The sequence below is a fragment of the Oncorhynchus kisutch genome, linkage group LG9 (assembly GCF_002021735.2).
Source record: "Oncorhynchus kisutch isolate 150728-3 linkage group LG9, Okis_V2, whole genome shotgun sequence".
Taxonomy (NCBI): Eukaryota; Metazoa; Chordata; class Actinopteri; order Salmoniformes; family Salmonidae; genus Oncorhynchus; species Oncorhynchus kisutch.
Genome location: NC_034182.2, coordinates 20728089 through 20753434, shown reverse-complemented (window position 1 = coordinate 20753434; position 25346 = coordinate 20728089). Strand labels below are relative to the sequence as shown.

General features: G+C 43.4%; 2 protein-coding genes across 2 annotated transcripts; one reads left to right on the top strand and one right to left on the bottom strand.

Annotated features, from left to right (window-relative positions):
- The first annotated feature begins 2826 nt into the window (after window positions 1-2826).
- Window positions 2827-5378, top strand: LOC116375221 (heat shock transcription factor, Y-linked). Its single transcript, XM_031831369.1, has 2 exons — window positions 2827-3765; window positions 4045-5378. Exons 1-2 carry the CDS (start codon window positions 3265-3267, stop codon window positions 5326-5328), a joined length of 1785 nt encoding a protein of 594 aa, XP_031687229.1. The 5' UTR covers window positions 2827-3264; the 3' UTR covers window positions 5329-5378.
- A 9360-nt stretch (window positions 5379-14738) lies between these two features.
- Window positions 14739-24808, bottom strand: LOC109896874 (ankyrin repeat domain-containing protein 46). Its single transcript, XM_020491298.2, has 6 exons — window positions 24463-24808; window positions 23557-23642; window positions 19105-19361; window positions 18532-18690; window positions 15819-15930; window positions 14739-15550 (listed from the first exon to the last, which is right to left on the bottom strand). Exons 2-6 carry the CDS (start codon window positions 23608-23610, stop codon window positions 15446-15448), a joined length of 687 nt encoding a protein of 228 aa, XP_020346887.1. The 5' UTR covers window positions 23611-23642; window positions 24463-24808; the 3' UTR covers window positions 14739-15445.
- Between the last annotated feature and the right edge of the window lie 538 nt (window positions 24809-25346).

Sequence of the window (25346 nt, the reverse complement as noted above, 5' to 3'; positions counted from 1 at the left end):
TTTTAATTTTTTTGAACCTTTATTTAACCAGGCAAGTCAGTTAAGAACACATTCTTATTTTCAATGACAGCCTAGGAACAGTGGGTTAACTGCCTGTTCAGGGGCAGAACGACAGATTTGTACCTTGTTAGCTCGGGGGTTTGAACTCACAACCTTCTGGTTACTAGTCCAACGCTCTAACCACTAGGCTACCCTGCCGCCCCAAAGATCCCAATCACCTTTATAGTACTTTAATTTTGACTGGACTGGTCAAAAGTAGTGCACTATATTGGGTATAGTGTGCCATTTGGGACATACTGATTCGTTTGATTATTAGGGTGTTGTTTTTAACATTCCATTACGCTGCAGCTAAACATGAACTCAACTTCCCACTGGGCACAGACGTCAATTCAACGTCTATTTCACGTTGGTGCCCGGTGGGAATCTTCTTTTCCACAAATAAAAATGTGTGCGTATGAATTACCTTGCTTACGCTCTGAGCGCCGTCCCAAGCAGGGCTTACTGGGCCGCTCGTGGCGTTGTTCTCGATCAACACGTTCCCCACAATCACGGGAACCGTACATCTTACCGAACCGTACATCTTATCGAAATCATACAGGCTAAACTGTCCATACAGGCTAAACTGTCCATACAGGCTAAACTGTCCATACAGGCTAAACTGTCCATACAGGCTAAGCTGTCCATACAGGCTAAACTGTCCATACAGGCTAAACTGTCCATACAGGCTAAGCTGTCCATACAGGCTAAGCTGTCCATACAGGCTAAACTGTCCATACAGGCTAAACTGTCCATACAGGCTAAACTGTCCATACAGGCTAAGCTGTCGGTAGATACCGCGCATTCTCTTGTTGATAAACAGCTATGGGGGAGCCATCTCCATCCATCCATCCCTCTCTATCTCTCCATCCATCCATCCATCCCTCTCTATCTCTCCATCCATCCATCCCTCTCTATCTCTCCATCCATCCCTCTCTATCTCTCCATCCATCCATCCATCCATCCATCCCTCTCTATCTCTCCATCCATCCCTCTCTATCTCTCCATCCATCCATCCCTCTCTCTCTTTATCTCTCCATCCATCCATCCCTCTCTTTATCTCTCCATCCATCCATCCCTCTCTATCTCTCCATCCATCCATCCCTCTCTATCTCTCCATCCATCCATCCATCCATCCCTCTCTATCTCTCCATCCATCCCTCTCTCTCTTTATCTCTCCATCCATCCATCCCTCTTTATCTCTCCCTCACCTCCCGCTCTGATTTCATCAGGTCGGTCTCCACCAGCATCCAGAGTTTCCCAGGGAAGCCAGGGACGTGGCAGGGCAGTGCGGTAGTGGCACAGAGTCTCCCCGATCGGCCTGGTGGGTTGCAGTGGCAGGGCAGTGCGGTAGTGGCACAGAGTCTCCCCGATCGGCCTGGTGGGTTGCAGTGGCAGGGCAGTGCGGTAGTGGCACAGAGTCTCCCCGATCGGCCTGGTGGGTTGCAGTGGCAGGGCAGTGCGGTAGTGGCACAGAGTCTCCCCGATCGGCCTGGTGGGTTGCAGTGGCAGGTTCTGTCCCTGAAAGGAATTTGTATACATTAAATTGGTTTGACAGGGACCATGTACAACTGAAACATGGCTAAATCTTTCAAAAAGATGTTTTGCATTGTAGGCCTACTTTAGCCAAGGCTGCGCCCCAAATGGCAACATATTATCATCAAAATACTGAACTGAGTTTGCAAAACATTAGGAACACATGCTCTTTCCGTGACAGACTGACCAGGTGAATCCAGGTGAAAGCTATGATCCCTCATTGTCCCTTGTTAAATCCACTTCAATCAGTGTAGATGAAGGGGAGGAGACAGGTTAAAGAAGGATTTTTAAACCTTGAGACCATTGACACATGGATTGTTTATGTGTGTCATTCAGAGGGTGACTGGGCAAGACCAAAGATTTAAGTGCCTTTGAACGGGGTATGGTAGTAGGTGCTAGGTACACCGCTTTGAGTGTGTCAAGAACTGCAATGCTGCTGGGGTATTCACGCTCAACAGTTTCCCGTGTGTATCAAGAATGGTTCACCACCCAAAGGACATCCAGCCAACTTGACACAACTGCGGGAAGCATTGGAGACAACATGGGCCAGCATCCCTGTGGAACGCTTTTGACACTTTATAGAGTCCATGACCTGACGAATTGAGTCTGTTCTGAGGGCAAATGGGGGGTGCAACTCAATAATATGAAGGTGTTAACGAAATAGCTTATATATCCAGTCCCCAGGCAGGTGAACAATACAATCCTTCAGCATACAGACAGCAAATATACACAACATATTCTCACATTTCCCTGGTCCAGATGAAGCCTCTTGGCAGCCTTGGTAACCGGGGTGAGCGTGAGGATTGTGTCTGTCCGCTCTTTGAAGCATGGACGCTCCGTGGAGATGTTCTCGTCCCCCGACTCCTCTACAGGGGACGCGGAGGGAGACACTGGGGGAGACGGCGTCAGGGGATGAGCGTGGGTAGAGATTGTTATACCGGTATGGATTCGGTATATTCGCGCTGATCTCCTGCTCGTCATGTTCTAGTTGTATGTATGAGGGCACGGTAGTGGGAAAAATCCGTTACTCTTTGCTCATGCAAGTTTTTGTCTGTGGGCCTTGCAGGTTGGTAAAGAATGATTGATGGATGGAATTCACTCGAAAGCTGCATGCTTCATACATATTAAAAACGTCACAATGCGAACTTTTTTAGTAACCAATGCCAACACACAAAACATGTAGCAACGAGTCACAGTGAGACGCGAGCCATACGTAAAAGTAAAAGCATAGACGCGAAAGAACTCCGAAGCTATTCTAAAGATAAATACTGGTCCAACAATATTTCTGTGTGTGTTTTTTCTTTATTGTGGTAGGGCGGGAGTTTCGTTCTGTTTCTTTGAATCAACCATTCAATAAACCGCCTCAAATGAAAGCATATACAACAGAGAGAGCCATGTCCACTTACATTGGTTGTTTTAAAGCGCTCTGAGGGAACCACTCGGATGTCAACGATTGATATTCTGAGTGACTAATCAGATTTTTTTTCGAGCCTTGACTGTTTAGATTGTTTGCACGCGCGAATTCACCTTGGTTTAAAGCGCATTATGATGTCACCTCGTTGCCATTGAGCTTCTATGACGTCCATAAAAACAAGTGCTACTTTTAAAATTAATGACGACAGCAAACGTGTTTTCTGTTATTGAGAAGTACCTGTGAAGCAATATAAACTTTTCGGCTTGCTTGCCAAAAATATGGCCACGAATACTTTAGCGGAACAATCGCAACAGCTAAATAGTGACAGCATGAGTGCATCTCCAAGAGTGTTAGGCATAGACCTAACGGTTCACAAACGGCACAACAGTACGAGGGTACGAGATGTCGAAGCTGAGACTTCCGCGATTGGCACTGACGTAGATTTTAGCTACCTTCTGGAGGAAAACGCTCGACAGATGCTCAAATATCGGAAGAGGCCTCGCCTTGACCAGGAAAAAACTGTGAAACTGAGCAATTCCTTCTTCAATCAAGATTTCCCTACGAGGTTGTGGAAAATAGTGGATTCGGACTTGTTCAAGTCGGCCACATGGGACAAGAATGGCATTTACATGCTTCTCGATGAGGAACGGTTCACCAAGGAGGTGTTGCAGCGAACAGGATTCCAACCTACTCTCCCATGTGTCACCATGGCAGGATTCGACCAACAACTGATCCTCTACGGTTTTCAAAAGCTCTCCTCAGCTACCCCCACCTCAAAGGTATGGCCTAATTGATCAAACACATTAAGTGGCCTAAATCTATTAGCAATGCATTACCAATGTGGTTACATGTTTTTGGCACTCTATTTATTCCATTTATGGTTCCTTCTCTCCCCTTATGGGTCCTGGTCAAAAGTAGTGCACTACATAGGGGACAAAGCCTACCTACACTATCATCATATAGGCTATTTACGGCTCACAATCATAACTCACTGTCACAATCTCTAGGATTTACAAATAGGCCCTATCTCATCTCAATGCCTGTCTTATGTTTTCCAGTTGTCCATGTACTACCATCACAGCTTCAGACAGCACCAGGAGAACCTACTAAAGAAGATCAACGTACCGGTGGTTGCAGAGGTGGAAGCGGTGGAGGAGGACGATGTGGAGATAGTCATGGTCATCCCTGGTCCTCCCCGTCAGCCCGACCCTCCTGTTACTCCCATTAGCCCTCCTGTTACCAGTAAAGCTGAGACCCGGGACGGCCAGGCCGAGAAGGATGAGAAGGAGAAGGAGCAGCTCTCGCTAGCTGCCAAGGACCTGGTTGCCAAGATCAGCTCGGCTGTTAACCAGAATAAGACCGTTCTGCTGGTCACACCCTCCTCCTCCCACACCCCATCCACACCCACCCCGGCTCCAGCCTCCTCCCCAGCCCCGTCCTTTACCTTGTCTTACCCCACCCCAGCCCCCTCCTGCTCCTACTCCAACCCATCCACCCCTGCACAGGCCCTAACCCCCTATTACACCTACTCCACCCTGGCTCCCACCACAGCCCCAGCCTCCTCCTCCCCAAACCCACCAACGGCCTCTGTGGCTGGGGCATCTTCGCCGACCTCCAGGCCTACCACCACCCATGAGGGACACAGCGGTAGTAGTCGAAGCATCACTCCTATAGGCCATGGTTGGGTGAGGCTCAACCCCAACCCTTTCGACAGGGCACCAGGACCAGCTGGACCAGCCCCAGGTCCCCCTGTGGCCACCCCCGATGCCTGCCCCTACCACCTAGCCCACTCTTTGGTCTTCACACCCTCCATCAACCACCAGCTTTGTATAGCCAAGGCCCAGTTCGAAGAGGCAAATGAGGCCCAGGCACACCAAGCCCACCAGTCACAAGCCCAGGCCCGAAATGCCCACCTAGCACAAGCTCAGGCCCATCAGGCTCAAGCCCAGCAGTTCCAAGCTCAGGCCCTAAATGCCCACCAGGCCCAAGCCCATCAGGCCCAATCTCAACAGGTTCAAGCCCAGGCCCTGTATGCCCAGATGGCTCAGGCCCAGATGGCATGGATGCAAGCAGCGATGTATAACCCCTGGGTCCTCCAGGCCATGCAAATGCAGATGGCAGCCTATATGTCCCCCCCACCACACTACCTGCACCGGCCAGCAGGGGGGTTCTCAACCACTCACCACATAAACCCAGTCTTCCCCAGTGGGAGCAGTAGTCCTGCAAGAGCAGGGTCAGAGTCGGGCCGCTACTCCCCTGATCCGTCTTTCTCCCCGCCCAATCCCCGAACCCCTCTATCCCTCCATTCCTTGATCCACCCTTCTAAGCTAAACCTTGAGTAGGCCTATGAGCCCCCTCTTCCCCCACATCCCTGAAATACTTTTAGAGAAAACCTTCCATCTAGATTATTAATAAACTATTTTGCATATCATATTTGTTTGGTTAGTGGTTTCTTGTGTGTGTGTGTGTGTGTGTGTGTGGGGGGGGGGGGGGGGGGGGGGGGGGGGAGAAGTAAAAAAGATGTTAAAATCCCCGAGCTGACAAGGTACAAATCTGTCGTTGAAAATAAGAGTTTGTTTTTAACTGACTTGCCTAGTTAAATAAAGGTAAAATAAATAAAATTCTGAGTAAAGCCCAGTGTGGTCTCAGAGTGTTGCCTATTTTACCAGGTAGTTAGTGAGAGAAAAACCAGGCCCAGTGAGAAAGCCAAAACACCTCCACCTTGTTTTTATGGTGAGAATAGAGAGATCGATTCTAAAATTCTCTCCAAAAGTGGGTAAAGTACTCTACGCGGTGGAAGAAATGGAATAGCAAGTCCTGAGACATTGGTTCAGTCCTTTTAAGAAGCTTTGGAGAAAAAAAAGGAAAACAGTTTAATCAGTGTTGGTGTCATTACTCAAAAAAGTAATATATTACCTATTACTCAATACTTCTTTCAACAATAACACATTCATTTACTTATTACTTCATGGAAAAAGTAATCTGTTACATTACTTTTGCATTACACCCCAAAATGCTGCACGCCCTCACTCAATGTCAACCTTACGTTATGTAGGCCTATACACCAAATAAGTAACCTAATAATGAAATATTCTACCATGGAAAAGGGCAGGATTTCCTCTACTACATACCCAGCTCCAAGCTTGTTCACAAAGAGATCTTACTCAATTTGTAACGTCTGCTTCCAACTCACACTTTCAAACACGTAGATCCCCTGAACGCAGCTCACTCTCCAGATACCAATCACCTGTTCACACACCTGTATGTCATTATCACACACTATTTAGTTCAGTTCTTTGCACCCCATCATTGTGAGGTATTGTTTGTTTTGTGACACTCCTTTTTGGAGCTATGGTTTTCCCGTAATTTAATCCTACCTTGTATGATAGCTTTGGCCTGCCTCACTAACGACGCCTATTCCCTGCCTGTACTTTAGCCTATCGGATTTCCTGTTATCAACCTATTGCCTGATCTCCCGGACGACGTCACTAGCCTTTTCCCTGCCTGAACTGTTGCCTTTTTGGACCCCCTGTGTATGACCTTCTGCCTGCCCCTGGACCCAGCTACCTGCCTCCTCCTGTGGTCCTTTACAAATAAACACCTGCTGCGCCCTGCGCTTGAAACCAGCTCTCTGTCTCCCATCGTGTTCACTACACAATTACTATTCTAATTCCTGATTCTATGCTTGTTCAGCTAATCTGGGAAATGTGGCGATGTCTTCAGATTCACGCCATATAAAGATAGACATGGTTTTAAAAACAAACCTAAATTACACATTGTAAAGAAGGAAACCTGTACAGAATAACAATATTCCAAAACATGCATCCTGTTTGAAATATGGCACTAAAGTAAAACTGAAAAAAAAATGTGGCGAAGAATTTAACTTTATGTCCTGAATACAAAAGCGTTATGTTTGGGGCAAATTCAACACAACACATCACTGAGTACCACTCAACATATTGTCAAGCATGGTGGTGGCTGCATCATGTTATGGGTATGCTTTTCATCGGTGAGGACTAGGGAGTTCTTTTTTAGGATAAAAATAAATGGAATAGAGCTTGAAGAGTAAAAATAATAACGTGCAAGTATTTTACAATCCACGTGTGCAAAGCTCTTAGAAACTTAACCAGAAAGACAGTTGTAAATACAGGAAAAGGTGATTCTAACATGCTGAGGGGTGTGAATAATTATTTTTTATTTAACCAGGCAAGTCAATTTTCAATGACGGCCTAGGAACAGTGGGTTCTGTTCAGGGGCAGAACGACAGATTTGTACCTTGTCAGCTCGGGGGTTTGAACTTGCAACCTTCCGGTTACTAGTCCAACGCTCTAACCACTAGGCTACCCTGCCACCCCTTATGTAAATTCAATATTTCAATAGAACATATTTTCACTTTGTCATTGTCGGGTATTATGTGTAGATGGGTGAGATTTTAGTTTTTTTTTTATTCGACTTGAATTCAGGCTGTAACACAACAAAATGTAAAACAAGTCAAGGGGTATGAAAACTTTCTGAAGGTACTGTATTAGGTTGTATATATATCTATATATATGGTTTTTAACACGGTAGGCCTACAACCCAAACAGTGTTCCATATGAATGACTTGTAGTGTTTTGACATGGTTGTTTCATAACTTCATTGTGTCAATTGTTTGCTTTGCTTGTTAGTGTATATCAATTCCCCATAACATATATCACCAGTAGTACATTTACCTTTAATTCCTATAATTTCTAATCTACAATGTTGTTACTTTGGTTACGGTAATTTATTTGAATGCATTCAATATTATTATTCCAGTCTTCCCCTTCTCATTGTCTGAGTGGACACATTGTTTGCAGAGTGAACAACATATGCTACACTTGTGAGAAACAAGTTGTGGTTTATTTCATTCCATTTATGAGTTTTGTCAATTTAGTCATTTTCTTTTGTTTGGAGTGCTCCTGTCAGTATTGAGTAAGGACGCGCACGCATAGAAGTAGACCTATAGGCTGCCTGGCCTGGCGTAAATGAAGGCATATAAATGTGCCCAATTTGGGGATCTGATAGTATTTCTCAAAGTAATGTTTTCTTCACCTCAAACAGCAAGCAAAGGAAGTCTTGTTTTTTACATCCATTGATAATTATAATAGATCCTCAATGTATTATTATTTTTTTCCCAGCTCTCTTGTTTCGATAATGTCATGCCCTGATCCATTGGAAACGTAAATAAATAGGCCTACGTGTTACTTTTTATCGGTGCGTGACTTTTACTGAAATAGGTTCCGGTACTCATTTTGGGTGCTGGTACTGTTTATATAAGGTGCAGGAACTCCACAATGCTTTTTCGCTAATATTCTATAAGAGAAACAGAAGCTCAAGCCGTAGAAAATATGAGGTGCCGGTACTCCGGTGAGCTTCTTATCCATTACGCAAATAGCCAACAGCTGTGTCTGTCCTGGGAAACTGAGGGCCCAGAATATTTTATACAATGTTGCCACCAACTTAATAGTTAATACAATGTTTCATTTTTTTTTAATCATTATATTTTCTACCTGAAGGCTGCAATGCTTTTATTTGTTGGCTTTATGTAGGCTATTTTTGACATAGATGGCAATGGCAATGATTGTGAGATACGAAGACTTCATTATAAGTTAATGAAACTGTTTCACAAAAATGTCCATATGAAAACCATAACTGGTATGCAGATCGGTAGAAATGGTAAGATGCATTGGCATTCAACATGAGAAGGGTTGCTGACTCCTAGCGTAGCGCAACTTCAGGAGAGTAATGGCAGAATCTTAGAAAGCCAGCTGGAGCGGGAGAGTCGTTGAGTCAGCTGAAGTTTTTTTATTCTGCTTATCTAGATCTCTGGCGCCCTCTTGAGGCATTTGTCTTATTTCATCAAACCGTAAGCTTAAAGCATCAGACAAGCTCAATGCATATAGCTGATTTTATTAAACATATAGGGTGTATCCAGTGGTGCCCCATCATTCAGGGCAGGTGGGGCTCAAAACAGGTGGGGCTCTGTTTAGCTAAAAAAAAGGAAGTAAGAAGTCCACTGTGTGCATATATATAAAAACAAATATTTTGCATGTTTTGAATGTTATTTTGGCATTAATACGTGTCATGTATCAGTTTGAGAAACAATGTAAAAAAAATTTTTAAATATTTGAGCTCCGTACAAACATGGTCTCTTTTTTGCTTTCTTAAATAAGGCAGCTCCAAAATGCAGGTGTTTCAGCCTAGCTGTCACAATAGCCTGGAGTGGTGGGTGCAGAGTCTATTGCAGAGAGCAGAGGATACTGGGGAAAACTGTCTTTATTGGGATTCCCACACGAACGCCAAAAACCATAGGCGATAAACAGACTGAAAAATAGTCAGACTCAACACAGGGCACTAACAGGAACACAAACATACACACCCCGACTAACAGAAAATAATCCCGCACGAACATAGGCGGGCCTAACAGGCTTAAATAGACATAAATCAAGAAACAAAATAAGGGACAGGTGCAACCAATAAAACCAAACGAACAGAAAAGGAAAAAGGGATCGGTGGCGGGTAGTAGACCGGCGACGACGACCGCCGAGCGCCGCCCAAACAGGCAGGGGAGCTACCTTCGGTGGGAGTCGTAACACTAGCTCAGTGGTTTCTGTGGTGTTTGAGCAGCCAGCGGAAAATACGGCGCTTAGAGGTTGGTAATGTTCTCTAGTTGCGCCGTGATTGGCTCAGTGTTCTTTCACTCATGGGGACACTACGTCAACACAATATCTACAGGGAGAGCTCGAAGATTCAAGCCCCTTGGCTGCTGCCATAGAGTTACATTAGAAGTGCCCATCTAAGAAGGCTCATTGGCTACAGATAAAATGTCAAATCACACTATACAGTAGTAGCTTCGATTGGACATGTCAACTTTCAAAATATTAGCTAGCAGTCATCATGATGAATCTACTGGCAAATCCTTTTCAATCCTTGAAGAGAAATTACAGATAAAATTTATCAGTTTTGCAAACGAGTTGGAAATCAGAAATTGAACAATTAGAGTTTTTTTTGTGTGTGCTTTTTACCCCTTATTGGTAGTTACGGTCTTGTCCCATCGCTGTAACTCCTGTTCAGACTCAGGAGAGGCGAAGGTCGAGAGCCATGCATCCTCCGAAACATGACCCCGCCAAGCCACACTACTCGCTATACCTGGAAGCCAGCTGCACCACTGTGTTGGAGGAAACACTGTACAGCTGGTGACCGAGGTCAGCGTGCATGCGCCCACCCCGCCACAGGGAGTTGCTAGAACGCAATGGGACAAGGACATCCCAGCCAGCCAAACCCTCCCCTAACCCGGATGACGCTGGGGCAACTGTGCACCACCTCACGGGTCTCCTGGACGCAGCCAGCTGTGACACAGCCTGGGATTGAACCTTGGTCTGTAGTGATGCCTCTAGTACTGTGAAACAGTGTCTTAGACTGCTGAGCTACTCGAGAGGCCCCAACAATGAGTGGTTTGGAAGGAATCAGTGGCTAACTGCAAGCATTGCAAAACAATCGCTAGCCTGCTAGTCAGTAGAGTGGATGTGTGGTCCAATTCTGGGTTTAAGGGCCTCCTTTCCAAGTTTAAAAGGATTAACATTCAACATTGGCCATGCTGTCCATCCAGCATGATTTCTGCCGCTTTCAAAACAACTGGACACTCGGAAATGGGAAATCTCAGACTTCAGTGAGTTCAAGATAACAGGTAACTTAGGAAAAAACGAGCTCCGACTGGGAAAATATGTTTTGAATGGTCATCCAACTCGGAATTCCAAGTCGGGAACTCTGGCCTCTTTCTAGAGCCCCGACCTGAAGATCACTAACATCATGATTCAACATTGTGTTTTTCAGAGTTCCCAGTTGTCTTGAAAGCACCATAAATCCAGAGAATGCCAGACTTTAAGGACGAAATTTGCCCATGAAGGACTGCCACATCACCTTCCTGTTCAAGTGAGCACAGCACAAGGTGAGTCCAAAAATGTATTGTATGCTGCTGCATAAATGATGTAATATGCCAGGGAGATACAGTGCCTTGCGAAAGTATTCGGCCCCCTTGAACTTTGCGACCTTTTGTCACATTTCAGGCTTCAAACAAAGATATAAACTGTATTTTTTTGTGAAGAATCAACAACAAGTGGGACACAATCATGAAGTGGAATGACATTTATTGGATATTTCATACTTTTTTAACAAATCAAAAACTGAAAAATTGGGCGTGCAAAATTATTCAGCCCCCTTAAGTTAATAATTTGTAGCGTCACCTTTTGCTGCGATTACAGCTGTAAGTCGCTTGGGGTATGTCTCTATCAGTTTTGCACATCGAGAGACTGACATTTTTTCCCATTCCTCCTTGCAAAACAGCTCGAGCTCAGTGAGGTTGGATGGAGAGCATTTGTGAACAGCAGTTTTCAGTTCTTTCCACAGATTCTCGATTGGATTCAGGTCTGGACTTTGACTTGGCCATTCTAACACCTGGATATGTTTATTTTTTAACCATTCCATTGTAGATTTTGCTTTATGTTTTGGATCATTGTCTTGTTGGAAGACAAAATCTCCATCCCAGTCTCAGGTCTTTTGCAGATTCCATCAGGTTTTCTTCCAGAATGGTCCTGTATTTGGCTCCATCCATCTTCCCATCAATTTTAACCATCTTCCCTGTCCCTGCTGAAGAAAAGCAGGACCAAACCATGATGCTGCCACCACCATGTTTGACAGTGGGGATGGTGTGTTCAGGGTTTTGCATTGGGTTTGCATTGTTGCCAAAAAGTTCAATTTTGGTTTCATCTGACCAGAGCACCTTCTTCCACATGTTTGGTGTGTCTCCCAGGTGGCTTGTGGCAAACTTTAAACAACACTTTTTATGGATATCTTTAAGAAATGGCTTTCTTCTTGCCACTCTTCCATAAAGGCCAGATTTGTGCAATATACGACTGATTGTTGTCCTATGGACAGAGTCTCCCACCTCAGCTGTAGATCTCTGCAGTTCATCCAGAGTGATCATGGGCCTCTTGGCTGCATCTCTGATCAGTCTTCTCCTTGTATGAGCTGAAAGTTTAGAGGGACGGCCAGGTCTTGGTAGATTTGCAGTGGTCTGATACTCCTTCCATTTCAATATTATCGCTTGCACAGTGCTCCTTGGGATGTTTAAAGCTTGGGAAATCTTTTTGTATCCAAATCCGGCTTTAAACTTCTTCACAACAGTATCTCGGACCTGCCTGGTGTGTTCCTTGTTCTTCATGATGCTCTCTGCGCTTTTAACGGACCTCTGAGACTATCACAGTGCAGGTGCATTTATACGGAGACTTGATTACACACAGGTGGATTGTATTTATCATCATTAGTCATTTAGGTCAACATTGGATCATTCAGAGATCCTCACTGAACTTCTGGAGAGAGTTTGCTGCACTGAAAGTAAAGGGGCTGAATAATTTTGCACGCCCAATTTTTCAGTTTTTGATTTGTTAAAAAAGTTTGAAATATCCAATAAATGTCGTTCCACTTCATGATTGTGTCCCACTTGTTGTTGATTCTTCACAAAAAAATACAGTTTTATATCTTTATGTTTGAAGCCTGAAATGTGGCAAAAGGTCGCAAAGTTCAAGGGGGCCGAATACTTTTGCAAGGCACTGTATGTATACTGTAGCTAAGAAAGTAATACTAAGTGTATGTTGTGTAGTAAGCTGTTAGATTTCTATTTGGAATTTGGGAGAAATGTTGTCAGTAGTATATAGAATAAAACAAACAAAATTCATTTTACCCAAACACATACCTATAGTCAAACCCGGAGAAACTGATCATTTTGCAGTGGTCTCTTCATTTTTTCCAGAGCTGTATTTTCCGAATGGTGACATTTCCACAATCGTTTTTCTATCGCTCATTTGCACGTCACGTCAATGATATCATGTCACCGTGTGGAACTGTGGTTGATAGAGCTTGTCGAGGGTGGCCCTCTTATTCTAGTTTGTGAGCTTGACAGGCTACTGCCTGGGAATGTTTCCCACTCAGAAGTACGAGATGGGGAGTGGGGAGATGGGGAGTCTCCCCATTGGAAGCCAGAGGTAGGGGGAGTGGGGGGAATCTATCAAATAGCGCACCTCTACCTTTGTATAGTACTAATGCAATTAGTCATGCAATTAGTTGTGCAATTTAGTTAGTGTGTTTCATGTTTGGAGTGCAATAGTGTAAAAATCAGGTTCTCTTCTTGTGCAATTTAGTTTTATTTGTGTCTTTTGTTAGCAATAGGGTAATTGTGTAATAATTTGATTCTCTTTTATTTGTATTTATATACTACAATTGACATGGCAAAAAACAAACATAAAAACCGAATATTTGGAATAATCTTAAGAAATCAGCGTTTTTCTATTTGGTAACCTACTGCTGTTTAACAAGCTGTCAACTAACTGAACACAAAATGCAGCAAACATTTATTTATTTTTCTTTCAAAAAGCAGACACTCTAGGTGCTACTTACTCTACAGTTAATTGTGTACTCGACATGGAGTTGGAAGAGGGACCATGACATGACACATCCATTCCCATGCAAATCTACACTAGCCTGGTCCCAGATCTGTTTGTGCCCTTGTCAACTCCATTGCAGTCATCATCAAGCAACAGCATGACAGTTCCATAAAGGATTGGCAAGACAGCAGAAACAGACTGGCACTCAGGCCAACTCTACACACTTGGTTGTATTTCGGTTGTATTTTTGCTCTTTGCAAAATTCCACACAATAGTTCTAGCTTGATTATCATTAATAGGGAAATTCTGAACTGAAGTGTGGGTGAGACGTGTTATTAACAGTAAGAATGGAAATAAACCAAAAATATTGTCTTTGTAAGACCGTTTGACCGTGTTGCGTAAATCGTTAAAACAAAAAGGGACGAAAAAGAAGAAGTAATATTAACATGAATAGAACCTAACAAAATACAAGTAAACAATAGAAAACTACAGAACATAACACAGAAAAATATGTATTGTGACAACATTAGGAAAAAGGTCCACAACGCAACAATTTCTCTTCTTATAAAGCCGAATAGTGTCAACTACATTAGATAAGTAAGTAACTTAATATTAGTATGAACCCACATGATGTCAGAATTGCAGTGGTGTAAAGTACTTTTTGGGGGGTATCTGTACTTTATTATGTATATTTTTTACTACTTTTACTTTACTACATTCCTAAAGAAAATAATATACTTTTTACTCCATACATTTTCCCTAACACCCAAAAGTACTCATTACATTTTGAATGCTTAGCAGGACAGGAAAATTGTCAAATTCACGCACTGGAGAGCATCTGGTCATCCCTACTGCTGGTGATCTGGCGACTCACTAAACACACCTGCTTTGTTTCTAAATGATGTTGGGAGTGTTGGAGTGTGCCCCTTGCTATCCATAAATAAATAAAATACTAGAAAAAAGGTGCCATCTGATTTGCTTAATATAAGGAATTTGAAATGATTTATACTTTTGATACTTAATTACATTTTAGAAATTACATTTACTTTTGATACTTAAGTATATTTAAAACCAAATACTTTTAGACCTTTACTCAAGTAGTATTTTACTGGGTGACTTTCCCTTGTCATTTTCTATTAAAGGGTATCTTTACTTTTACTCAAGTATGACAACGGGCTACTTTTTCCAGCACTACAGATGTATATTTTCTCTTTTTGAGGGTTATTCTTTAAAAAGCCATGTGAGTATTCCAGAAAAAGAAAACGGTGACAAATTCACGCCACTGTACAATATTTAGTTTGATTTAGTCATTTATTTTGTCATAGGGATTACTAACACATGAAATGCTGTGGATTCATAACGGGCCACGTTGAGAATGTTTAAAGCAAATGTTATAGAACACATATATATAGTACAAAATGCAGGAAATGCAGACTTTCGGGGTGCTGCCCAATAATATCTCCTTTCTCCTGAAGTGTACACTCATTCACGCCTTCTCACAAATCTAAAAGCATTGGATTGGTGGAGGCCTGGGTGGGAGTTCTAGCCATACTTCATATACCAGTCATATCCTTTCAAATTAGTGAAGGGAAGTTAACACGTGCACACTTTAGGAGGAATGAGAGATCATTGGGACGTGGCCCAGCTGGGGAAAAGCCACTGTTAACCATCACATATGGACAACAATCCCTGGCTAGTCATGTCAATCACAATGACATCACATGAGAACAAGCATTACTCCGCCCTCTGCTAGAATGGGCTGGATTGTTAAGGTAAGAGTAGTCTCCAAGGTTGGAAAGGGAATGTTTTGCTGGAATTATGCGAGTACGTATGTGTGCGCGAGTGAATCTAAAAGTTAAAACATCCACCCACCCCTTTACAATCTAAACCCCAGTGCTTCCTTGCATGTTGCCCCAAACCTTCCATTCTTGTCCTCTTTTTTTAAAACCCCCTCCTTCCTCTATCTGTGCCCCAGTTCCGACCGTTCCTCTCTCCCTCCTCAGTGTACCAGCTCCAGTTGGCTGGCGGAGAAGGGCAGCACCCCGCTGACGTAGTAAGCGATGCCCAGGGAGAGCAGGGCGATAACCACCAGTAGTAGCAGCACCTGTAACAAGAGTTCGAAAAGCAGCCTTTATTGTGAGTTTCACCAAAATTGAGACACCAGGTTATGCACAGTATGGTCATTTGAAGACCCCTTATTGGCTACGTCTGCGGTGTAACTTCCTGTGTCTGGCAAAGAGGTTCCGTTGCTAAGCAGGAGATGCATAGCTTAATCAATCCGACAAAAGAAACGCTTGTACGGCATGTCACAGAACAAAAGTCCAGGCTCCTTGCACTGCTAAACATCCGTGACGCTGCAACATGCTACTTACCCTCCAGAAGCCCAGGTCCTCTACAAACTCCTGCCAGGTGGTCCTGAAACTGGACAGTACCCCCTCACTGTTCTGGAGGTTGGGGTTGAGCAGGGAGTGGCTCTCCATTGCACTGACAGGGAGAGAATGAAGTAGCCCACGGTTAGCTTACATGCCACCATGACATAACTTGATATACACAGAGTTTTCTAAACATTAGGCACATCCTTCTTTATATTGAGTTGCACCCCACTTTGCCCTCTAGAACAGCCTCAATTCCTCGGGGCATGGACTCTACAAGGTGTCAAAAGCGTTCCACAGGGATGCTGGCCCATGTTGACGCCAACGCTTCCCGCAGGTTGTGTCAAGCTGGCTGGGATGTCCTTTGGGTGGTGGACCATTCTTGACTTGGGAAACTGTTGAGCAAGAAACAACCAGCAGTGTTGCAGTTCTTGACACAAACCAATACGCCTGGCACCTGCTACCATACCCCATTCAAAGGAACTTCAATCTTTGGTCTTGCCCAGTCACCCTCTGAATGGCACACATAAACAAGCCATGTCTCAATGGTCTCAAGGCTAAGAAGTCCTTCATTAACCCGTCTCCTCCCCTTCATCTACACTGATTGAAGAGGATTTTACATAGACCCCAATAAGGGACCATAGCTTTAACCTAGTCCGTCTGTCATGGAAAGAGTCGGTGTTCTTAATGTTTTGTATAGTCAAAAGTTTGGACACACCTACTCATTCAAGGGTTTTTCTTGATTTTTTCTACATTGTAGAATTATAGTGAGGACATCAAAACTATGAAATAACACATATGGAATCATGTAGTAACCAAAAAAAGTGTTAAACAAACCAAAATATATTTTATATTTGAGATCCTTCAAAGTAGTCACCCTTTGCTTTGATAACAGCTTTGAACACTCTTGGCATTCTCTCAACCAGCTTCACACGGTAGTCAATTAACAGGTGTGCCTTGTTCAAAGTGAATTTGTGGAATGTCTTAATGTGTTTGAGCCAATCAGTTGTGTTGTCAGGCAGGGTTGGTATACAGAAGATAGCCCTATTTGGTAAAATACCAAGTCCATATTATGGCTAGAACAGCTCAAATATACAAAGAGAAACGACAGTCCATCATTACTTCAAGATATCAGTTAATACGGAAAATGTCAAGAATTTTGAAACCATGAAGCGCTATGATGAAACTAGCTCTCATGAGGACCACCACAGGAAAGGAAGACCCATAGTTACCTCTGCTACAGAGGATAGGTTCATTAGTTATCAGCCTCAGAAATTGCAGCCCAAATAAGTAACAGACACATTACAACATCAACTGTTCAGAAGAGACTGTGTGAATCAGGCCTTCATGGTCGAGCTGCTGTAAAGAAACCACTACTAAAGACACCAATAAGAAGAAAAGACTTGCTTGAGCCTAGAAACACAAGAAATGGACATTAGACTGGTGGAAATCTGTTGTGTCTTTGTGAGACGCAGAGTAGGTGAACGGATGATCTCATGTGTGGTTCCCACCGTGAGGCATGGATGAGGAGGTGTGATGGCGCTTCGCTGGTGCCACTGTCTGTGATTTATTTAGAATTCAAGGCACACTTATTAACCAGCATGGCTACCACAGCATTCTGCAGCGATAAGCCATCCCATCTGGTTTGAGCTTAGTATGACTATAATTTTTTTTCAACAAGACAATGACCCAAAACACACCTCAATTCTGTGTAAGGGCTATTTGACCAGGGAACTGACCTGGCCAAGACAATGTATTTTTATTTAACCTTTATTTAACTAGGCAAGTCAGTTAAAAACAAATTCTTATTTTAAAATGACGGCCTACCCCGGCGTCGCCCTATGGGACTCCCAACCACGGCCGGATGTGATGCAGCCTGGATCACCCGGATCACCCACAATCGCCGACCTCAACCCAACTGAGATGGTTTTGGATGAGTTGGACCGCAGAGTGAAGGAAAAGCAGTCAACAAGTGCTCAGCATATGTGGGAACTCCTTCAAGACTGTTGTAAAAAGTATTTCTCATGAAGCTGATTGAGAGAATGCCAAGAGTGTGCAAAGCTGTCATCAAGGCAAAGTGTGGCTACTTTGAAGAATCTCAAATATATTTAGGTTTTTTACACTTTTTTGGTTACAACATGATTCCATGTGTTATTTCATAGTTTTGATGCCTTCACTATTATTCTACAATGTAGAAAATAGCAAAAATAAATAAAACCCTTGAATGAGTAGGTGTGTCCAAACCTTCGACTGGTACTGTAGATAGGAGTGGCTTTCTGTCACACTGAGGGGGGAGAGAGGGGAGATGGTGGTAAATGCGATAGACTGTAACATTACTTATACACACACTGAGATTATCGGAGGAGCGGAGAGACATTGAAGATAGGTTTGACAACCCGTACACAGTGATGCAAATTCGTTCATATTTTATATGCTGCACTTCTGTTCTAGTCTCTTGCCCCCTCTTGTGAGTGGGTGTGAAAATCAGAAACTGCAACACATACTACAATAGTCACCTCCTGTGGAACCTCCTGTGGAACCCTTTCACGTGCTACCCTGTCCCCGCCTCACCTTTTGCTCTCTGCCATCCGCATGGTCTCCAGCTTAGAATGGGTGTAACACAGTTAAGATCACATCATAAGCTCACTCCGCAGCTTGATGTCTCCACTCGTGTTGCCTAATTGTCCCCCCCCCAACCTCCTCCCCCCCTCACCTCTCGCTCTCAGCCATCTGCATGGTCTCCAGTTTGGAGTGGGCTCCTCTGTTGAATCCTTTAACTTCCTGCTCCTCCAGGCCCTCCAGCAGACGGATAGCGTCCTTGTTCACCCCGCGCCTCTTGGCCAGTACAAGGGGAGTCGACCCGTTGTGGTTACTGAGAAAGTGAAAGGGAACGCTTGGATGTTAGATTGTAAAGAGGTGCTGGTGCTTCTTTCAGATGTTAAGCCCACATTTACTGTCCTGCATCAGTCCATGGCCCGTGGAGTAGAAATGGGATAAAGGAAAATATTGTTCAGGATGGCAAAACTGGGATGGGGGGGGTTGTTACGTTTGCTAGTTTAATGTGTCTTGGATGGTCCATGATAATGCACATTTTGTCAGACGGTAGGCTGTCTCTAAGGCTCTGAACCGTTCCAACCTAGCTTTTACCCATCTCTCCTTCCCTTTCTCACCAGATATATCCAGACTTGAGCCACTCTCAGCATTCAAGCTCTCTCTCTCAAAAAAAAAATGTGTTTAAAAAAAAAAAGCCACTACCCCTCAATCCAACTCCCAGCCCCTCTCTTACCAGATGTCTATCTTGAGGCCGTTGGACACCAGGAACTGGATGGTATCCACATGTCCACAGAGGTGCAGGGCTGTGTTACCCTGGTAGTCTGTAGCCAGGAGGTCTGCCCCAAACTTATGGAGGAACCAACAGATGTCCACGTTCCCCCTGGCAGCCGCTAGGTGCAGGCCCGTACGACCCCGGTTGTCCCGTATGTTTGGGTCACAGCCCGTCTCCAGTAGCCGCTTGGCGAAAGGCAGGTCCCCGTCAATGCAGGCCTGCAGATAGGGATTTGCCTTTATTTAACCAGGTAAGTTATTGAGAACACATTCTCTACTGGGCAATTCCGTGGGAAAGTCAACTTGAGCATCCGGCCTTCTAGGCAGAGTTGCAAAGAAAAAGCCGTATCTCAGACTAGCCAATGAAAAGAAAAGATTAAGATGGGAAAAAGGACACAGACACTGGACAGAGGAAGATCGTCCTTACAACAAAAAAAGTTGTAATTTCATTGGCCATCTAACTAACGACATGTGTTCTAGCTAAGATTCTATTGGAAAATATATGCGGAAATGCATGTCATACATAGCAGTACTATTTTAGATAGAAAGATAAGAGTGTTTATCAACAATCTGTGAATAGTACTGGAGTTTTTTTTTCTCCAAAGGAAAGCCCCAGAAAATATACAGACTTCATCCAATGTCCAGAAAAGTGGATTGGCAGTATAGGCTAAGTCTGGGCGGTATCCAGATTTTCATACCGTCATACGAGTTCTGTAGCATACCGGGGTATGCGGTATTACCGAATGTGCACACAATGGGCGCTATTGCAAATTTGTTTTATTATTATAATAATAATAATAAACAACAAAATTAGTTTTCCATTAAAACATACATGAAATTAGTTGCAAAATGAAAAGGAATATAGTCAAGACGTTGACAAGGTTATAAATAATGATTTTTAATTGAAACAATACATTTGGCTTCTGTCAAAGAATCCTCCATTTGCAGCAGCTACACCCTTGCAGACCTTTGCCATTCTAGTCATCAATTTGTTGAGGTAATCTGAAGAGATTTCAACCCATTCTTCCTGAAGAACCTCCCACAAGTTGGATTGGCTTGATGGGCACGTCTTACATACTATACGGTCAAGCTGCTCCCACAACAGTTCAATAGGGTTGGGATCCGGTAACTGTGCTGGCCACTCCATTATAGACAGAATACCAGCTGACTGCCTCTTCCCTAAATAGTCATTGCATAGTTTGGAGCTGTTCTCATTGGTCATTGTCCTGTTGTAGGAGGAAATTGGCTCCAATTAAGCGCCGTCCACCGGGTATGGCATGGCGTTGCAAAATGGAGTGATAGCCTTCCTTCTTCAAGATCCCTTTCACCTTGTACAAATCTCCCACTTTACCACCACCAAAGCACCCCCAGACCATCACATTGTCTCCACCATGCTTGACAGATCGCGTCCAACACTCCTCCAGCATCTTTCCATTTTTTCTGCGACTCATGAATGTTCTTCTTTGTGATCCGAACATCTCAAACTTAGAAAATTCTGTCCATAACACCTTTTTCCAAACTTCCTCTGTCCAGTGTCTGTGTCCTTTTTCCCATCTTAATCTTTTCTTTTCATTGGCTAGTCTGAGATACGGCTTTTTCTTTGCAACTCTGCCTAGAAGGCCGGCATCCCAGAGTCACCTCTTCACTGTTGACATTGAGACTGTTTTGCAGGTACTATTTAATGAAACTGCCAGTTGAGGACTTGTGAAGCGTCTGTTTCTCAAACTAGACACTTTAATGTACTTGTCCTCTTGCTCAGTTGTGCACCGGGGCCTCCCACTCCTCTTTCTATTCTGGTTAGTCATTTTGCGCTGTTCTGTTAAGGGAGTAGCACACAGTGCTGTACGAGATCTTCAGTTTCTTGGCAATTTCTCGCATGGAATAGCCTTAATTTCTCAGAACAAGAATAGACTGACGAGTCTATGCGTAACCATGCCAGATCAGGAGCTCCACACACATCCGGTGGCTTCACTTGCGGAATTGTCACAGATCATCCACCCAGACAGCTGATGAAACTGTGGGTTTGCACAACCAAAGAATTTCTGCACAAACTGTCAGAAACCGTCTCACGGAAGCTCATCTGCGTGTTTGTCGTCCTCACCAGGATCTGACTGCAGTCCAAATGCTCACCTTCGATGGCCACTGGAACGCTGGAGAAGTGTTGTCTTCACAGATGACTCCCGGTTTCAGCTGTACCGGGCAGATGGCAGACAGCATGTATGGCGTCGTGTGGGCGAGCGGTTTGCTGATGTCAACATTGTGAACAGAGTGCCCCATGGTGGCGGGGGGGTTATGGTACAGGCAGGCATGAGCTATGGACAATGAACACAATTGCATTTTATGGATGGCAATTTGAATGCACATAGATACCGTGATGAGATCATTGTCTTGCCATTCATCCGCCACCATCACCTCATGTTTCAGCATGATTATGCACGGCCCCATGTCGCAAGGATCTGTACACAATTCCAGGAAGCTGAAAATGTCCCAGTTCTTCCATGGCCTGCATACTCACCAGACATGTCACCCATTGAGCATGTTTGTGATGCTCTGGATCGACGTGTATGACAGCGTATTCAAGTTCCCGCCAATATCCAGCAACTTCACACAGGCATTGAAGAGGAGTGGGACAATATTCAACAGCCTGTTCAACTCTATGTGAAGGAGATGTGTTGTGCTGCATGAGGTAAATGGTATTCACACCAGATACTGACTGGTTTTCTGATCCACGACCCTACCTTGTTTTTTTAAATGGTATCTGTGATCAACAGATGCATATCTGTATTCCCAGTCATGTTAAATCCATAGATTAGGGCCTAATGAATTTATTTAAATTGACTGATTTCCTTATATGAACTGTAACTCTGTAAAATATTTAAAATTGTTGCATGTTGTGTTTATATTTTCGTTCAGAGTTTTTTTTTTGGGGGGGGGGGGGGGGGGGGGGGGGGGGAAACGCACAAAACAATTAAGACAACAGGGATCTTGGTCCAGGAGGGGATTGAATGTTTCTGCTGTAACCAAGAAGCTTGATCTTGACATCTCGCCACAAGTTAACAGACTAAATGCATAGCTGGATCCCTGAGCTGGATATAATTTATTTGACAAATCTTAGGTGTCTTATAGTTATACTTAACTTATAATAAATGATTATTTAAAATGGTATTGAAAATCATACCGTCAGTATTTCGAAATCTACACATTATATCGTATAATGGGGTATCGACCAAGCCTAGTAGATTGTCTCTTATATATTTTGCACAATATTTCAGAAGAATTGTAATACAAAAAAGTTGTATATTTACCCACAATATTTTTTAAAAACCTTTATTCAACTAAGCATGTCAGTTAAGAACAAATTCTTATTTACAATGATGGCCTACACCGGCCAAACCCGGGCGGCCCTATGGGGCTACCAATTTCCCTCGAAAAGGCTATCCATGTTTTGACCTAAGACTTACAAACTCACTACTTTTACTATTATGTTTAGTCTCCTGAAAAAGCTTGTCCATTTCATGTAACGTCCATAATGCTTCTTATTTTCTTTATTTCACTAACATGCCAATATTTAGGGGTACTATAGACACACACATCAAAAGTTTCATTTACATTTTGTTTGTCCATTCTGTGAGACATTAAAGTTGTGATTTTGCATGCAAATGTAATGTCCATAACGCTGGAATCGTCCTACTACAATAGCAACCCGGGATGAGTTAGATCAATAATAGTCAATTGATTGTGTCTGTATTGGATTCAGAACATTTGGGAATTGAACATTTAAAACTCCCAATTTAGTGGTATTTTTCATCCCATCCAGCTGTAGAAAATACAAGTTTAAATTATTTATTTTGATTCAAAGTATGTACAGATTTTCCATCCCCACAATAGATAAAAAAACACGTGTTTATTTTGCACGCACACCTTTTATTGACTTTTGCTGGTAAAAAAAAAAAAGTTTCAGTTTATAAAACAACTTTGATTAGGCTAATAATTGTATTAACCCTAGCAACCATCAACTTTAAAGACTGGTGGTGTATTCATTCGTGCACACTGTAGCTAAATGTTTTGCAAACAAAAAGGTTTTTCAACAGAAGCGAGAGTTTCTTATTGGACAAATTCAGGAAGCTAGGTCCCTCCACGTTTTGTCCCGTTTGCATCAGTTTGGTTCCTAGTGAATACACTATTATTGCCCAATCCCAAATTGACCCCCAGACCCTACACCCTATGCTCGTGCGGAGATCTGAGAGGATTTGACAGATGTAAGCAACATGGTGAAACTTCCACTTTTGCAGTGAGCAAGTGGATCTATTACCATATTGTTTACGCCGGTCAAATCCTCTCAGATCTCCACAAGTGCATAGGGCATCGGGCCTAGGGGTCGATTTGGGATTGGCACCCTTGTGTTGGACTCTACCTGCAGCAGGGGAACGGAGGTCTGCGACGAGTCGTTAATGAAGACATAGGACATGTCCGAGTGGGTGTCAGAAAATTCCAGCGTACCTGAAGAGGGGGAGGGAGGGACGGTAGCGGAGAGAAGGGTGAGAGGGAGGTAGGAAGGAGTAAGGAACGGGGAGGAGGGTAGGAAAGAGCAAGAAGGAGGGAGGGAGGGAAAGAAGAGAGGAGGGAGGGAAAGAAGAGAGGAGGGAGGGAAAGAAGAGAGAAGAATGGGATGGACGAGAAAATAATGGGAGGGAATGAGAAAATAAGACAGGAATGTTACATTTTTTTAGGCCTCTGTAGAGTGCTGAGGCAGTAACCAAAAGGGAGCTGGTTCAAATCCCCAAGCTGGCATTGTGGAAAAATATGCCCTTGAGCAAGGCAGTTAAATCCACAAAAATAACTGCTTCCGGGCGCCGATGACGCACTGGTGTCGATTAAGGCAGCACCCAGCACCTCTGATTCAGATCGGTTTGGTTAAATGCGGAAAACACATTTCAGACGAATGCATTCAGTTGTGCAACTGACTAGGTATCCTCTTTCCACTAGCTTGCCGTCTTGGCAAGATAAAAATCAAAAGCTAACGTTATGTTAACTTGCCTTGACGTTAGCTAGCTAACTGATATTCATATGTTTATGTAACGTAGCCAACGTTAGTTAGCTTACTAGCTAGTAGGCACATTGTTATTATAACAACACAGAAATATCTACTAAATACGGTAGCTAGCTAACGTTATTGACATCGAATCGTTTCATGATCCAACATACCCAGCCAGCTAGCTAGGTAGTACCAAACGAATGCTAGCTAGCTAACACACTCGTAATAACGTGACAACAAGCATTTGTCGAGCTTATTCAGTTGTTCGTGAGGTTAGCTAGTTACCTGTTTAGGTGTTCCAAATCAGAGGAGAAAATCTAAATTCGCTTTTCTGCTAAGCAGTGTGTTGTTGTGGTGGATGCTGAACCAGCTGTGATTTTACAACAGCTCAGCGCAAACTGGGTTACTCTCTGGGTGTAATCATTACGCCGATTCTGTTGCAAAACGTTTTGCAATATAAATCGTTTACTCCGATGGCAAAACGCAAACGAGAGTTTCTATTGGACAAATTCAGGTCGGTCCCTCCCCGTTTCGTTCCGTTGCTCCATTTGCTTCCGTTTGGTTCCTAAACAGTAAATGGTTCCCGTAATTAATACACCCCTGTTTTTTGCGGCAGAGGAAGAAGGCTCTCTCAGAATCGGATCTATCAGTCAATCTGCATTTATAGTAGGCTTAAATATACACATATTATTACTGTGGAAAGATACATTAATATACAAATCAGTTGACCTAGCCAGAAATGTCCCACCATATAAAGCATTATGGAATTCAACATAAAAACTTTGCCATTTTGGTGTTGTCATTTACCAGATACTCTTATCCATAGTGACCTAGAGTAGTGAATGCATACCCCCCCCCCCCCCCCCCCCCCCCGTACTGGTCCACCGTGGGAATTGAACCCACAAACTCTGTTGCTCTATCAACTTATGTTTCACTGTGGAATTAATGTTATATATATTTTTTTTCAAGGTAGCCCTGAAGGCTGTGTGATTATTCTTTATTTTTTTCAAGAATGAGAGGTTTTGACAAACATGAAAAAAACGTAGCCTAAAAATGTCAAATCAAATCCAAAAACCGTGTATACAAAGTGTATTTAAGGTCACAACAGACATTTTTTTTCTCAAAATACAACAAGAAAATAGTCTTACCTGATGCATTTACCCCATCCA

Coding starts and splice junctions, on each gene's coding strand:
- LOC116375221 (XM_031831369.1), top strand. CDS start 3,265: ATGGCCACGAATACTTTAGCGGAACAATCGCAACAGCTAAATAGTGAC. Junction 3,766..4,044: donor CAGCTACCCCCACCTCAAAG/GTATGGCCTAAT, acceptor TATGTTTTCCAG/TTGTCCATGTACTACCATCA.
- LOC109896874 (XM_020491298.2), bottom strand. CDS start 23,610: ATGTCCTATGTCTTCATTAACGACTCGTCGCAGACCTCCGTTCCCCTG. Junction 19,362..23,556: donor CCTCCGTTCCCCTGCTGCAG/GTAGAGTCCAAC, acceptor CCCTATCTGCAG/GCCTGCATTGACGGGGACCT. Junction 15,931..18,531: donor CAGATGGCTGAGAGCGAGAG/GTGAGGGGGGGA, acceptor TCTCCCTGTCAG/TGCAATGGAGAGCCACTCCC.